The sequence below is a fragment of the Raphanus sativus genome, chromosome 8 (genome assembly GCF_000801105.2).
Source record: "Raphanus sativus cultivar WK10039 chromosome 8, ASM80110v3, whole genome shotgun sequence".
Taxonomy (NCBI): Eukaryota; Viridiplantae; Streptophyta; class Magnoliopsida; order Brassicales; family Brassicaceae; genus Raphanus; species Raphanus sativus.
In genome coordinates this window covers 8367401-8382736 of record NC_079518.1, presented here as the reverse complement: position 1 = coordinate 8382736, position 15336 = coordinate 8367401, and the positions used below count along the sequence as shown (strand labels likewise).

At 31.9% G+C, this 15336-nt stretch overlaps 1 protein-coding gene and 2 pseudogenes across 1 annotated transcript; 1 reads left to right on the top strand and 2 right to left on the bottom strand.

Annotated features, from left to right (window-relative positions):
* Positions 1–45: 45 nt before the first annotated feature.
* On the bottom strand, positions 46–2259 carry LOC130498953 (AP-4 complex subunit mu-like; annotated as a pseudogene).
* A 301-nt stretch (positions 2260–2560) lies between these two features.
* On the top strand, positions 2561–3334 carry LOC108821789 (thioredoxin-like 4, chloroplastic; annotated as a pseudogene).
* A 251-nt stretch (positions 3335–3585) lies between these two features.
* On the bottom strand, positions 3586–5268 carry LOC130498519 (transcription initiation factor IIA subunit 2-like). The gene is made up of 4 exons (XM_056991946.1): positions 4986–5268; positions 4732–4871; positions 4586–4636; positions 3586–3896 (listed from the first exon to the last, which is right to left on the bottom strand). Exons 2-4 carry the CDS (start codon positions 4858–4860, stop codon positions 3756–3758), a joined length of 321 nt encoding a protein of 106 aa, XP_056847926.1. The 5' UTR covers positions 4861–4871; positions 4986–5268; the 3' UTR covers positions 3586–3755.
* Positions 5269–15336: the final 10068 nt, after the last annotated feature.

Sequence of the window (15336 nt, the reverse complement as noted above, 5' to 3'; positions counted from 1 at the left end):
GGAGGCCTGAACTCTTGGGTCATACGGTAGTTCATTACCGGAAATTCACCATCTGGTGGAACCTGAAAAGGAAACGCAAGTTAAAGAGCTATTATGACAAGGTGTTATATGTGGTAAGTTTTTGAAGCTCACCAGGGACAAAGTTGTCTATCCAAGTCGAAGCTATCAAGACGAACAGACTCATGAAAGTTACAATCATCAGTATCACCCCTGAACCTGAAGAACTCCTATAATCTGCAACAAAAGAATGAATTTATACCTCAATTGTGAATGTTACCTCAATAGTAGATTGAACCAACTTTATGGGGTGAAAAGATAATAATGATTTGCCACAAATACGCAGAAGAGTTGAACAATTGTAGCTATATACTAAAGAATTATCTTATGAAGAAAGCTTATAAGTGGAGTCATGCAGCTTAGTGCATGTTTCAAGCATTCTCAATGCCGAAATGTCACGGAGCAGACACCAATATTCAAAAATAGTGAAAGAAAGAATACGACGTAGATCCTTCACAAAATAGTAATTTTGATTGAAAGGGGTGAAATGAACAAAATACCATATACTGATCTTTCTCCTTCCTATGTTTAGGTCTTCATTAAGAGCTAAACGAATTTCTGGATTACCAGAAAGATAACTCTTCATTTGAATGGTGCCATCAATCTCAGAAGTCAGTATATAACCCTGTTCAGAAACCAGAAAGAAGTCATGGATAATTTCGAGGAAGAAAACTAACATGAAGATGTAAAACTACACATATAAGGACATAATACATAGAGTTGATCTGCAGAAATAAATCGTTTCATGTGGCAATGTGAACAGAACCTGGCAAGACTTCCATAACTTCTTGTGATATAATAAACTAAAAAAAGAAAAGCAAATACTCACGCTTGAACTAAAAGTAACACTGATTTTCTCGATGATGTCCACAAAAATTTCCTCTCTTCTCCGACCTCCAGGATCATTAGCTACAACCGACTTCGTAACTGCTGTTCCAGGCATTCTTTTGGACCCTTGCTGCATATAACATTAATTCAAGGGGTCATTATCATATACCATACAAAGGTTTAAAAAAAAAAAAATCAATCTCACTGTGAAGATGGCAGCAGGATCGAGAGGTTGAAGGCGTGCAGGAGCAATCAAAATTGGCTCGTTGAATACATAGGATTTCAAAACCTCGGTTGATGTAGTTTGCACGTAACCAAAATCCTAAATCAAGGTGTCATATTTTAGTAATATTCGCTACAAACGCATTAACATACTCGCTAATGATGATGATGAGACTTACAATGACTTCATCAAGCAACTCATACACGAGCACAAAGTTCTTCCTGAACGAATCTTCATTCAAAACACCGAGGTAGTCCTTAATAACACGAGCGATCCTTGTAGAAGCTCCAGAACCAGAGAAGGTGAGACGTTAACCCTCGTTGTCGCAACGAAATATAGACCAACAACCTTGACATGGAAGTAGTTCACACCATCTACATTCTATAAAGCACACAGCAAAAAAAAAAAAAAAAGAATGAGAGTTAGATTCATTAGAGCTCTGAACTAAACAGAAAAAAATGCTCACCAGTCACCACTAACAAAACAGTTGAATTCATTATCATTATCACATTTGGATATTCATATTAAATTAATGAGGACGATGATACCTACAAAGATAGGTGGTGCTTCAGCATTACCATCCTCCTTCCAGAACTTGACTTTACGGAAGAATGTCTCTGTACTTCCTTTTGGTACCTCAGCTCGGTCTGTTGCAAATGAAAACGTTACACATCAAAGTTCTCGTTAACAAAAAAAATAACAAACAAGGTTCTTCTACTAAATACAGAGCAGAGAGTCCTCTAATGGAACTATGGAAGCCAGAACACTTTAATCTGTTATATCGTAAAATCTGAATTGGAAAATTCTGCTAAACATTTAATGCGAGCAGATACGAAATGGTGGTGGATCAAACAGATCGATGAGCTTAGAGAAGCTTCAATGGAGAAAATCTCACGAAACGGTGACGATAAGTCCGGAATATCAAGGAATAAGCAGCAGAGAGGATGAGATCGGGAGATAGAGAGAGAGAGAGAAGAGAGCTTACAATCACGGAAGACGATGTTATCTCCTCGCTGAGATAAGACGAAGAACTGAGAGATCATCATCCCCTTCCTTTCCTGGACCCTACTGTTCGCCGATCGTTCTCTCGTCTGTGTGTATCTGCTCTCTGGTGGTTTGCTCACGTTTTTTTTTATTTTACCAATTGATTAAAGTCGTTATCGCAAAGCTTCTTCACCAGTCGGAAGGTTTGACGGGGGGCCCATTTTAGCATATCACAAGATACTGTAATTGTTGTTGTTATATATGTTTCTGCTAGATACTAGTTTATTATCTTGTATAATGTCTGTGCAATTACCCAAACCCACTAAGGAAAAGGCCCATGTCAATTATAATCTCTGTGTTCTGTGTGTGTGAGTGTTGGTGGATAAAGAGATGTCACCTTGGCAGAGGAACCAACTGGAAAAACTAGATCAAATCATCCAGTTTCTCTGCTATTGACGTTCATTTTCAATGCAGAAGCAGAGCATTCTTCACTCAGAGTACCTAAGATTTGGCAACGGCTTGGTTAAACGGATAAAAACAAGTGCATTTCCTAGATGGTTCACTCGCAGCAGTGGAATCAGAATCTCGTTTCTAACAACTGAAGCTTCTTCATCCATGAGTATAATAAACAAAACTTGCACTCGGAGACCGAACAGCTTAGGACAGGAGATACATACAAGAAGACTTAAGTGATGAAAACCAAGAAGAAGATCTATGTCCGGTTTGAGTATGTCACTGAGTTCAAGACAGATGATGAACTTCTTAGAGTCCTCGAGAAATCCAAAAGAAACTAGCTCTTTGGTTGTGGTTGATTTCTATCATCCTTCATGTGGTTGCTGTAAATACATCTCAAAGCTCCGCAAGAAATCTGGTGACAAAGAAGCTCCCGTTATCTTCCTTAAGCATAATGTGAGCATAATGCATATTTGTTTTAATAATGAACAAGCTACATTGAGATTGTTAAATGATTATTGTAGGTGATAGATGAATACGATGAGCAATCTGAAGTCGCTGAAAGGCTCCGTTTGTACGTACTCCCCTCCCTCTCTGAAGTTTTGTCATAAAACAACAGCAATCACGACAAGAGAGTTTTGATTTACTACACTCTTATGTACAGTCAGCTTCTCTCTTCCACTTCAACAAAAAAATGGAGTTCTGTTAGAAGCATTTGAAACTAGAGACAAGGAGAGGATTGACGCTACTATTCACAAATACACTTCCTCTGAATCTTCAAGCACATAGGAGTAAACCGCACTTTTGGTTACCTTTCCCAAATCAATGACAATAATGAGAACTATATTGAATAAAGCAGCATCCCTCAAACTTGTTGTAAACATCCCTTGCACTTTATCATATACTGAATAAGACAGAGACTATTTTTTTTGTCTCAGACTGGAGGATAGCAAGAAAGAGATGGGTTCAGTATGAATACTTAAGTGCAAGAGAGAAAGGGAATAGTTGACATGGAGAAGTGCGATACAGATAGAGAGAGATGGTGAATCTTAAGAACTTTCTCATAGAAACAGGAGTCCCATATGTCTTTGGGCCGATAATGTACATATAAAGGGGCTAAATTGATGGCTGCAAATGGAGCTCAACATATAGCAAGTGCTTGAGTTTACAAAGTGAAAAAGGGAAAACTCAAAAATCTATTACATATCTCTCACTGTGTGAGCAGCTTAGAGTCACATGCCACTATCTTGACCCGGCTAACATTCTCTTGACGGTCGTCAATCTTGAACATTGCGTCCTGTAATATAAAGGTCCATACGTTGTCACAGAACCTGTAAGTGTGCAAGTGCCCCTGTACAAGAATTTAAAAAACGAGATTTAAGCATCTGCCAAACGTTCTCTCTTATCTTGTGTGCAGCGTTTAATAATTGGCTACGACTAGTGGTTACTATGTCCAAAGAGAATTAACGTCAATCATCAGAAACACTAGCATAAATAACATGATGCTAAGATGTATGGATCTGGATAATCTTGGGATAACAGATGTCAGTTCCTACTTATTAGCCAGATAACTCAATCCATACAGCCTAATCCTCAAGTTGAACATTATACCTCTAAGAACTCATATATATATGAACTAGCTTCAGCCTTTTTATTCATACATAACACCTAGACAAACTGTGATCTCGACTGAATCCATACAAGATTAAATCAAGTTGCCACCAAAAAAACTCAAAACTGACACAAAATCATGAAACTAGTGGAAGCATGAACTAATAAACTCTCCAAAGACACGAATAATTGCGCTCCAATGTTAAAGTTCCCTAAACTTTCAACTCTAAGAAAATTACTTCCAGGAAATATGAATACTGCATCAGGTTCAAACCAACCAAAACGAACTAGAGCAAGATTATTTAGAGCTACCAATCACAAACAGACATGTGTGTTTACTTTTACCCATTACCGTTAACTAAGATTCAGTATTACAAACAAAGAATTAAAAAAAAAAAAAAAAAAAGCGAAACAAGAGAGAAAGATCACCTTGATAGACACCTTGGTCTTCACTTGGCTCTCCAGAGCTTCAGTCATGGACTATACAAAAAGGACACATATATATCAGACTGAAACAAAATTAAAAAAAAAAACCACAGAAGCAAAAAACCAAAAGACTCCAAAGATCAAGTAACCTTATCAAACTGAACAAGGACTTGGATAGCTAGCTCAGGGCTCAAGGTACCGCTCTGAACCATCTCATCCAAAGTCTCCGTCAAACACATCCCTATGGTCGATCTCCTGTATAGCTCAAACGTCGCCATTATCTAACGATCTGCCCGATTCAAAGCAAACTCAAAAATCATCGAAATCGAATTTCTAAACAAATCGGGAAATCTGAAATAGCTTTCGACAAAATAAAAGAGATGAGAAAATAGAGAGGGTTTACCGATCTCCGGCGAAGTAAGAAGAAGGATTGGTACGGCTACCGTTGGGGTCCGATTGCGAAGGATTTGGTTCTCTTGAGCGGAGAAAATAATTTGGGGCTTTTATACCCTAGTTTTTGCAGGCGACTATATATATAGGCAGCGATCGATCAAAGGGAGACTTGAAAGTTCCGTTTTACCCTTTAGTTTCTAGTAGAGTCAAAAGGCCCAAGATGGATAAAGAGAGAAACCCATTAATGCTTTTGTATTTGTAGACCATTAAGACATTGCCTAAAACTGTTATAATACGTTAGGCTAAGCCTATACTGTTTATTTCGGTTTGTTGCCACATTTAATGTGTTTGACCGGTTCAAACACAAAGATTGTGATACTTTTTTTTCGGTCAAAAAAGATTGTGATACTTTTGGTCATGGATTGATTACCTAAATACACCATCGATATAAATATATATATATATATATATATATAATATTTGGGTATGGAGTAAATAACTCAGCTGCAGCCTGGAGGCAGGCCTGTCACGGACTCCTATTTACACTCACTAGCAGCGCTGGTCATCGGCAAACATTAGTTTTGGATTCCATAGATTTTCGGAATTTGTAAACATACGTAGATGGTCCGCAAATTATCAAACCAAATGTTTTGGCAAAAAAGAAAACAATAGTTTCACGGAATACCATACGAAAAGAAGAAAATTTATTAATTATGCTATATAACATCACTCATACTTGTTTTATGCTAATATCATCCATGAATAAGAAGTAACTATATTCATCTTAGCATTGGCTAAATATATATTTCCTCCGTTTTATATTAGTTGTCGTTCTAAAATTAAATTTTGTTTTATTTTAAGTGTCATTGTCAATGCGTTTATTTATTCTTTTTTTCCATTTTATTCTTACCCTTTCAACTCATTAATTAACATATTCGAATGAAACAATGTATTAGTTAGGAACAGAATAGTAAGTTTTTGATAGTTTTCTTGATCTATGTGAAATCTCAATGTGAAATCTGACAAATAAAATGAAAATGAAGGAGTAGATTAAGGTCATAGTTTTTCATTTGTGGTTACAAATCTACCGAGTAATGGTACGTATCAATTTACAAGAAATGTCTTTAACACATGGGGTTTTCTGTTGCAGCATGAAATGAATGAATGAGAGAATGATGACAACAAGTCAAAAGGTAACACCACCCGTCCACTTTGCTCTTTCATCGATAAATCCTTCTTTTTCTGACTTCTTTAGTTCTTGCAAAGGACATTGCAACAAAGTCATAGCTACTTGCTTCTGCAGCTATCGTTCACGTTAAGTTTGAATAACGGCATGATGTTACTAAACCTGACAAAACAACTCACAAAACTATACTCGGAAGTTTTTAATGTGCTGCATTATAGCAGATCACTGGTCTAAATTTAGCAATACAATAATAATTTTACAAGCTGAGAATTTTCAAACCTTATTCAGGAATATCATTATTGTGGATGCTTCCCGAGATCACTGTTTCTCTTTACCACTATTAGAGTCACCTCGCAAATCTAGACCATCGATGAGAAGGGGAAATAATCCAGCACCTCCCCCACTCCACTCAATTTTTTTATCAAGTAAACTAGTGTAGCTTAAGTTGTGCAAGCTACAAATTATGAGCTATCACGAGAAAGCTCCACTCCAGACAGAAGTTTGGCATCTCTTAGGGAAAATGTATGTCCAAAAGTGTATACGATTATATATGAGTTGGAGACTTGGCATGACCTAATTCTAAAAAGTATCTATATAGCATCTGGAAAAGTCATCAGTGCACTTTATGTATAGAAGTTAACTTCCTTATATGAGCCTAATACTAATTGTATATTTAGTCATTTAGAGATTGGTGAGGTGCACCTATAAAACCCCTTCTCACAAATGGTCTAGACATGAGAGACAACTCGAGCGAACCTGTCATCAGTCTTCAATTTAGTCAACCACTACAGCTCCATGCTTAAATGTAGCACTGCATAAACAGTGGCATATGGCTTTCAGATTCAGATTAATTCATGTTACAAAGATATGTGAATATTACCAAAAAAAAAATCATGTATCGCTAATTTTAGAAAAGTACTTTTTATTTTAATCATCTAAGAAAATATCGAAATGTTTGGTCTAATCTAGTCTAATCACCTAGTCAGTGTTAATTTGCAAAAATATAATAAAGATAATGAACAAGGATGTGTTCCTAAATTACATATAATTTGGGCAGAGACTTTCAGTAAAACTTTTGTTTACCTTAAAGTGTGACTAAAGAAGATGCAACAAAATGAAATTAAAGATCACAAGAGTCGATTTGTTTCTTCTTTTCTAATATGATGTTCATACGTAAAAGGAACATGGCCACTAAGTACAATTACAATGGGAAAATGACAATCGCACTAGCTACTAGAAAGACACGGATCATGCATTAGGTGTGCATATTAATAAGATATTTTATACCAAAAAAGCATACGATCAAGGATATAATTTTTTTACGAAACATATGCATCTTAACAAAAGTAAATGGAGATGAGAAACCAAACACGAAAAAGGTGACAGATCCATCTCTATCAGTTATCACCCCCATGAACATCAATCTACACATGCAACCTAAATTTAAACACTCTTCTTTCTAAGTACGGCTTCTTTCATTTAACTAAAATTTAATACATTTTAGTGCTAAAAGGGAAAGCAAAACAGTAAAACTTGGATCCACAATTCAGAGAGTATGATAAGTAAAGCTCATGCAGCTGATCTACTAAATGATAAACTCATTCTCCCACTTCTCAAACAATGTGACAGATCCATCTCTATCAGTTATCACCCCATGAACATCAATCTACACATGCAACCTAAATTGATACACTCTTCTTTTTAAGTACCGCTTCTTTCATTTAACTAAAATTTAATACATTTTAGTGCTAAAAAAAAGCAAAACAGTAAAACTTGGATCCACAATTCAGAGAGTATATGATAAGTAAAGCTCATGCAGCTGATCTACTAAATGATAAACTGATTCTCCCACTTCTCAAACTACTGGTGAGAGAGAGATATCTCAAACAATGTAACATAAAATAAATTTGCAAGTGAAAAGCACCTTAATGAACGAGATATTACAGAGCGAGAGCGAATGAAGAAGGAAGAAGAGAGCATGGTGATTACAAGGAGGCGAGAGAGGGTTTTATATAGTAATCCAGAGGAAGCATGACCTCAATTTTAATACTGAATTATCGATTAGTGCGTTAATCAGATTTCAATTAGAATTTTATAATTGAATTGAGTGAGACATGTAGGGCTTCTGATGCTGGCATAAAGCCGTAACTCAGGCTGCTCTAGTCACTGTACACTTGGACTTGGTCAATGGTACACTAGGCTCCGATCTCCATTGAAACAATATTCCAAAATATTTTATTAACTTCGTAAAACTAAAAAACATTTCTCTAATCATTTATTCATCAAAACCATATCACATTTAAATGTAAGGAGTTTTTATCGAGTAAATATTGATTAGAAAAGGAAAAGAAGTGCATGGAAGCAAGAAGAAAAAGTGGAGACACATGTCCAGCTCGGACTTGACCATATAGACCAGAAATAAAGTTAAACCTTTGAATAGTTGTCTCCTTTAATGAATAAACAATTAGTCACGTTTCTCTTCTAGTTCTTTCTGGATCTGTCAGCCTCCTATTTTTTACTCTTACTTTTCTTTGAGTGTGTGCACCATATTGGTATTTATATATTCGAGCGAAAACTATTATTTTATGACATTAGAATATTTCTTTTCTGATGTTCAAAAAAATATTCTAATGTCATAAAAAAAATAGTTTTCGCTCCTTTATCTTTCGTAAACAACATAGATTCCCATAAGAATATTTCTCTTGAAAAAAAAGAATATTTCTCTTGGCGGAGTTCCAAACATAAAAATTCATAATTTCGGAAATTTGAAAATTTTGAAAAACTAAATAGTATTTTTAGTTTTAATTATCTTTTTAATTTCATACATGCAAATTAAAAATATTTAATTCTGTATATTTAAAAAAATAAAAATATTATTATTTATACATTTAACCACCTTTTACCCAATAAAAATAGAAATGAGAATATGTTAACCATGTTCAAGTCTCGCTAAATTCAGAGCGCTAGCTTATTAGTCAGTGTTATCTTTCTTTGATATTAGTTGAAATTGGTCTAAGACATCCACACTCAGACCATCTTCGTTTTTGTACTGAGACACTGCATTTGGATATTAATACTAAAACTAGATTTTGACCCGCACAACCGTGCGGATATTTATTTTTATGTTTATATATATATATTTGGTTTATTTAGTTAGTATATATTTTAAGATTATTTATATATTTAAATGTTTAAATCATATTTCAACTACAATAATTTTATAGTTTTCATGCTGTTAATTAACTAACTATTTCAAATGATCGCATATAAATATATATATATATATATATATGTATGTATTTTATATTTAATTTATTGTGATCCCGATCCGTAATTCAAAGTACTAGATTTCCTTGAAAATTTTGTTTTGTTTATTCAGTTTATATAATAAAGTATTGTATATATAAAAGTTTAAGAAAAGTTAACTTTTTATACATGTATTATATAGTTTATTAATGTTAAACCATCTACCAACATATTATATTTTTAGAATAAATGTTTTATATTTATGAAAATAAAATATACTAACTTATCAATTTAAAATAATTTTTTTTAACTGTGATTTAAAATAATTTTATCATATTTAGTTCAATATAGTAGTTTTAATTAAAATGTTAGATTTGTTAGAAATGGCATACTTCAGAATTATTTTGTATTTAATTTACTATAATCTCGATCCGCAATTCAAAGTGCTAGATTTCTTTTAGTAATTTGTTTTGTTTATTTAGTTTATATAATAGATTATTGTATATATAAAATTTTAAGATAAGTTAATTTTTATACATGTTATATAATTAAACAGAAATGGATATTGCTTTCCAACAAAATCTTTTTAAAATCTTTGTAAAATCTTTGTAAAATGTATTTTTGAAAAGTAATCATTTTAAGTGGCTATTATTATCATTACAATATTTTATATAATTATATTTTTTGTTTTTAAATCAAAACTAAATTAAATTTAAATTTCTGATTATATTTTTATGACAACTAAAATTGAAATTAATCAATTTTCGAAAAAAAATATTGAAAAGATTCTGAAAAGATTCTTTAAAGATTTTGTTAGAATTTTCTTAAATTAATATTTATTTTTATTTTAAATAAAAATGAAGATACTAAATGATATTATAGTTAAGTTATGTGTAGTTTATAAATATTCTAAATAATAGTCCAACTTAAAATATCACACATGAAATGAAATTATAACTTCTATTTTAGTATAATAGATTGCTTCTTATTATGTATTTATTTATATTTAATTTATTATGATCCCGACCCGTAATTCAAAGTGCTAGATTTCCTTGAGAAATTTGTTTTGTTTATTTAGTTTATAAAATAAATTATTGTATATATAAAAGTTTAAGAAAAGTTAACTTTTTATACTTGTATTATATAGTTTATTAATGTTAAACCATTCTACCAACATATTATATTTTTAGAATAAATGTTTTATATTTATGAAAATAAAATATACTAACTTATCAATTTAAAATGATTTTATCATATTTAGTTCAATATAGTAATTTTAATAAAATGTTAGATTTGTTAAAAATGACATACTTCAGAATTATTTTGTATTTAATTTACTATAATCTAGACCCGTAATTTTATGACAACTAAATTTTAAATTAATCAATTTTCGAAAATAAATTTTAAAAGGATTCTGAAAAAAACTTCAAAGATTTTGTTAGAATTTTTTAAATTAATATTTATTTTTATCGTAAATAAAAATGAAGATATTAAATGATATTATTTAATATGAAGATTAATAATAGATAAAAGTACAGTGTGACAAAGTCTAGTAAGTAGTCCATTTTTTAAAAAAATCACACATGAATTAGAAGTTATGACTTCTGTTTTAATATAATAGATATTGTTTAGTGGATATTATTACATTATCATTTACATATAAAATTTAGAGTATCCAGATATTCGAGATTCAAAAATATAGAATTTAAATGTCGCAATTACATTCCAAAATTTTAAAAACTTAAATACCTTTAATACAAATATAAAAATTAACTAAAATATTTATTATAATAATTAGATAATCATTTAATCGGCAAATTCACGCTTTCACGGCAAAACCTGAAAATCTCAATTTTCCATAAAACAAAATCGCATTTCCCACCATAATCATAAAATTATGTTTTCTTACCAAAATTGTAAAATTGTATTTTTTGCTAAAATATAAAAATATATATTTTTGACTGAAACGTAAAATTACTTTTTGCTGTCAAAAATGTAAATCCACATTTTCTTGCTAAAATGTAAACATATGTTTTCTCGCTGAAACCAAAATATTCTATCTTCCAGCCAGTCCAACCAAAATAGTAAAATCATATTTTCCGCCAAAATCGTAAAATTGTTTTTTTTGCGCCAAAAACAAAATTGGAAAATCACATTTTCTTGTAAAAAAATGGAAATTCGCATTTTCACCAAAACTAAAAAATATGTTTTTCCAGCAGAAACTGATAAATTATGTTTTTCACCCAAAACATAAAACCGCATCTTCAGCTAAAACCACTAAAATCGCTAATTTTTTTTTTGTCAAAATCCGCAAAATTGCATTTTTCCAAAAACAAAATTAATTTTAGGTAAATTTGTTTGAATATTATAATAAAAATCATGTCCCTGTTAGTCTTTTTAATTACTAGTATTAAAATACTATCATAAAAAAAGCAACTTAACATTTATATGTTGTAAAAAAACATTTATATGTTGTATTCATATGCTATATCTAACTAATGCGTCAAATATTTAATTAAAAAGAGTGTATATACAGTAGAACCTCTATAAATTAATAATGTTGAGATTGTAAAATTTTATTAATATATATAAATATTAATTTACAAAATTTTCTTTTTTACATTTTTTTCTATTTTGAATACTTTTATTTATAAATAAGAAATTTTTGATTTTACCGTATATACATTAATTAAATTTTAGAAAATTGACTTTTATGCTTTATATATTATCTTATTTGGTACATATTTTTATGTTTTCCAGAATTGTTATATGGTTTTTGATATAATTTTACTAAATATTATCAAAATATATTGAAATGTTAAGAAAAATATTGGTATTATCATTATGAATATAAAACCAACCGTATAATGTTTAGAGCTTCATTTTCTTAGACTTAAAACTTGAATTTTAAATCGCAGCTCAATAAGTTATTTTCTCAGGGTAATTCTATGTGAATGAGAGTGTGACAACCCGTTCGAGGATCCTGACACAGTTCTGTAGATCATCGACCTCAACCCATTCTTTATGAACCTTCACGGATTCCATAATTACATTGTTGGTGCGTTTGACGTTTCTCGAATCAAATCCTCATCTTTGAACAATCTTCCCACAAAACAAGTTGTCATCAATTGAAGTTAATTAGTGACAATTTATCATATTGGAGAATTGTTAAAAGGTGAAATCTTAGATCTAAGGGATGCCAAACGCACCAACAATCTATATTGGGAAGTTAATGAAGGCTCACATATGAAAAGTTAGGGTCGGTGTTCTTCATGATCAGCCTGAGACCCACGGAACAGATAGTTCCCACAGAGCGGTTGTTACAGAGGGTATAGTAGCCAAACACGTACGTATATGCGAGTGCGATCGATCAACTTGCCCATTTTGGAGTCACTGTTTGGTCCATGTTATGCACTTTCATCGAGTACTTCGTAACTATCCCGTTCTATTGTCGATGTGATTGTGCACGATACGAAATTTGTATAGTACCATACTTATGAGTTATGAGTGTTCCATGTGTATATTTATTAATCGAGTTTGAGGTACTTTTTTTTTCTTTTGATAAAAAACAGAGTTTTAGATACTTGAAAAACATATACAGTTTTCGGTCTTAATAACTAGTCATTTTACATGAACAGATGAAAGTTTGTTGGTTTCGGATCTCACACGTGTAATTAGTCCGGGAAAAAACATACATTATTGCCAGAGTGACAAATGGCGAGAAGACCAGTCACAATCTAATAGTCGAGCTAGCCAACTCGCAACCCAAATTAATTGACCTTTGATGGTTTTCTAGGTCTTGTAAAATAAGTTAACCGGATTTCATATCCATAACTTTCACAAGAGCGTTAACGCAACATTGTAATTTGCTCGTGTGCATCATGATGATTAATAGCATGAGTTTCTTTGTGAACCACAATAGCTAGAGTTGTTTACAAATTACAATGACTATTCCATAATCTTTGCAATGGTTGCCCGTGATTTTTTTCATGCCGATCGCTTTTAAGGTTGTGTATTATCCAACACACATGCATATATACGTTGGAGAATCAATCTGATAAACAAATCGGTAATTCGATAATCACTTCCTTTTTGGATATTTGATCATGAACTATCAAATATATTGGAGCACCTTTCTCGAAGAGTTCTTCTCAATCCAAATATCTCAATATACATATAATTACATGTATATATAAATATTAATATTTAATTGATGATATTTCAACGGAAACATAACTTAAAGTATCTCAAAAAAATATCTCATTTGAGATATTTTGAATTACGTTTAATGGAGTCGCTCTTATAAATATTTTAATTTTGAGGTATTAATTTATTTAAAATTTGGTAGGTATTTAGTGAGTTTTTTAAATGTTGATTCAGGCATCGCAAAACCAAAAAAAAATATTTTGTTAAAGTTTCTAATGCCGTCCTAATAATCTTTTGCTGGATATATATGGAAGAGATCCAAGTTAATTAGTGGTCCTTTTTTCTCTCTGAATTGATCGTTGGCTTTGATCGGTTGATCAAACTACATTTCCGACCTATACGATTTTTCGTTTTGTCACAAGTCCTTATTAGAACCGACTTGTCTCCTAATCTGTCGACATATGCTCTGATATTATCAATTATATTGTAGTTTTATGCCAATTGTGTTTGAGGAAAACGGTTTACGCATTCATGCCTTCTTTCTTAAGCTAAATATAACTGAATTGAGTCTTGTTTCTTAAGCTATATATAACTGTATTTAGTCTTGTTTCTTTTATATATACGGCCTCTGTTTCTTTTCATGTATGCTTTTGCCAAGTATTAAAGTCAGTAATAAGAAATTTATGTGCTATTTAACATTTGCACCCCCAAAAAAGGAGGAAATTTATGTGCGCCAGTGGTTTATATGGTTGGCCTCTTCGGCCACTGCGTAGGCGCGATTTTTTAATCCAATATTAAACCAAATGTGCACAACCGCACAAGTAGGACACACAAGAAGCAAGTTGCCATATCAATCATCAATGTGTAAATAAACTCATATATATGTGTGTGTATATACATATAGCAGTGTTCCAAAACAAAATGTATACAGTTAGTTGACGGAGTATATCATTGTTAATAGTTGCTTAAGATGGTTTAAATTTGCTAAAGGAAATGAACTGAATCATAGAAAGATGTGTTGTAACTTGAACTAGTTGGTTTAAGTACTGAAATTTTTTTCCAAATTGTTACTCATCTCGCCGGATTCCAAATTCCAAATTGTGACGCCGGAAGAGCCACGTACGACCACTTTTGGTTGTCGTATGATAATATAAGAAAGGTAACGCCGACTATGAATCCATGATGATTTATTCGGCAAAAAATGAATCGATGATGATGCATTATGATGGTTATATTAGTTTAAAGTTTTTCACTTATCATATCAAGAAAACATTTATGTGACTTATTTTTGTATTACATGTTATCAACCTTTAATATAACCTATTTTAACTATAAATAGTCCCACAAGATATTAAACTAATTGTAAACGAAATAAGAAATTAAGAAACTTAGAGCATCATCAACCCAGCCACCCTCTTGGGTTGCTTTTTTTTTTTTAATTTTGTTTTGTTTGAATAAAAAAAAAAAAGAGAACCAATCGCGGGCCGCCACACGTCAGTGGGGCCCGCAAATAATTGAAACAACGCCGCTTGAACAAGCGTTTTTCCTTCTTGTTTCTTCTTCCTCTCTTTCTCTTTCCTGCTTTTTCTAATTAAAAAAAAAATAAGCACCACCACTAACCACTGCGTTAATGGTGCTCTTAGGGGGGAGGGGTTAGTGGAAGTAGTATTTTTGTAGAGTTGGTTGATTCTAAAAATCAAGAGATTTGTTAAATTTGTAAAGATTTCTAAAAAAAATTCATATTTTAAAAGTTTATGAAAATAATCTAGTTCAAGGATTTTAA

Excerpts from the sequence above, each read along its gene's own strand:
- LOC130498519 (XM_056991946.1), bottom strand. The coding sequence starts at position 4,860 with ATGGCGACGTTTGAGCTATACAGGAGATCGACCATAGGGATGTGTTTG. Across the intron at positions 4,637-4,731 it reads TCCTTGTTCAGTTTGATAAG|TCCATGACTGAAGCTCTGGA; the intron begins GTTACTTGATCT and ends CTTTTTGTATAG. Across the intron at positions 3,897-4,585 it reads AGACCAAGGTGTCTATCAAG|GGGCACTTGCACACTTACAG; the intron begins GTGATCTTTCTC and ends ATTCTTGTACAG.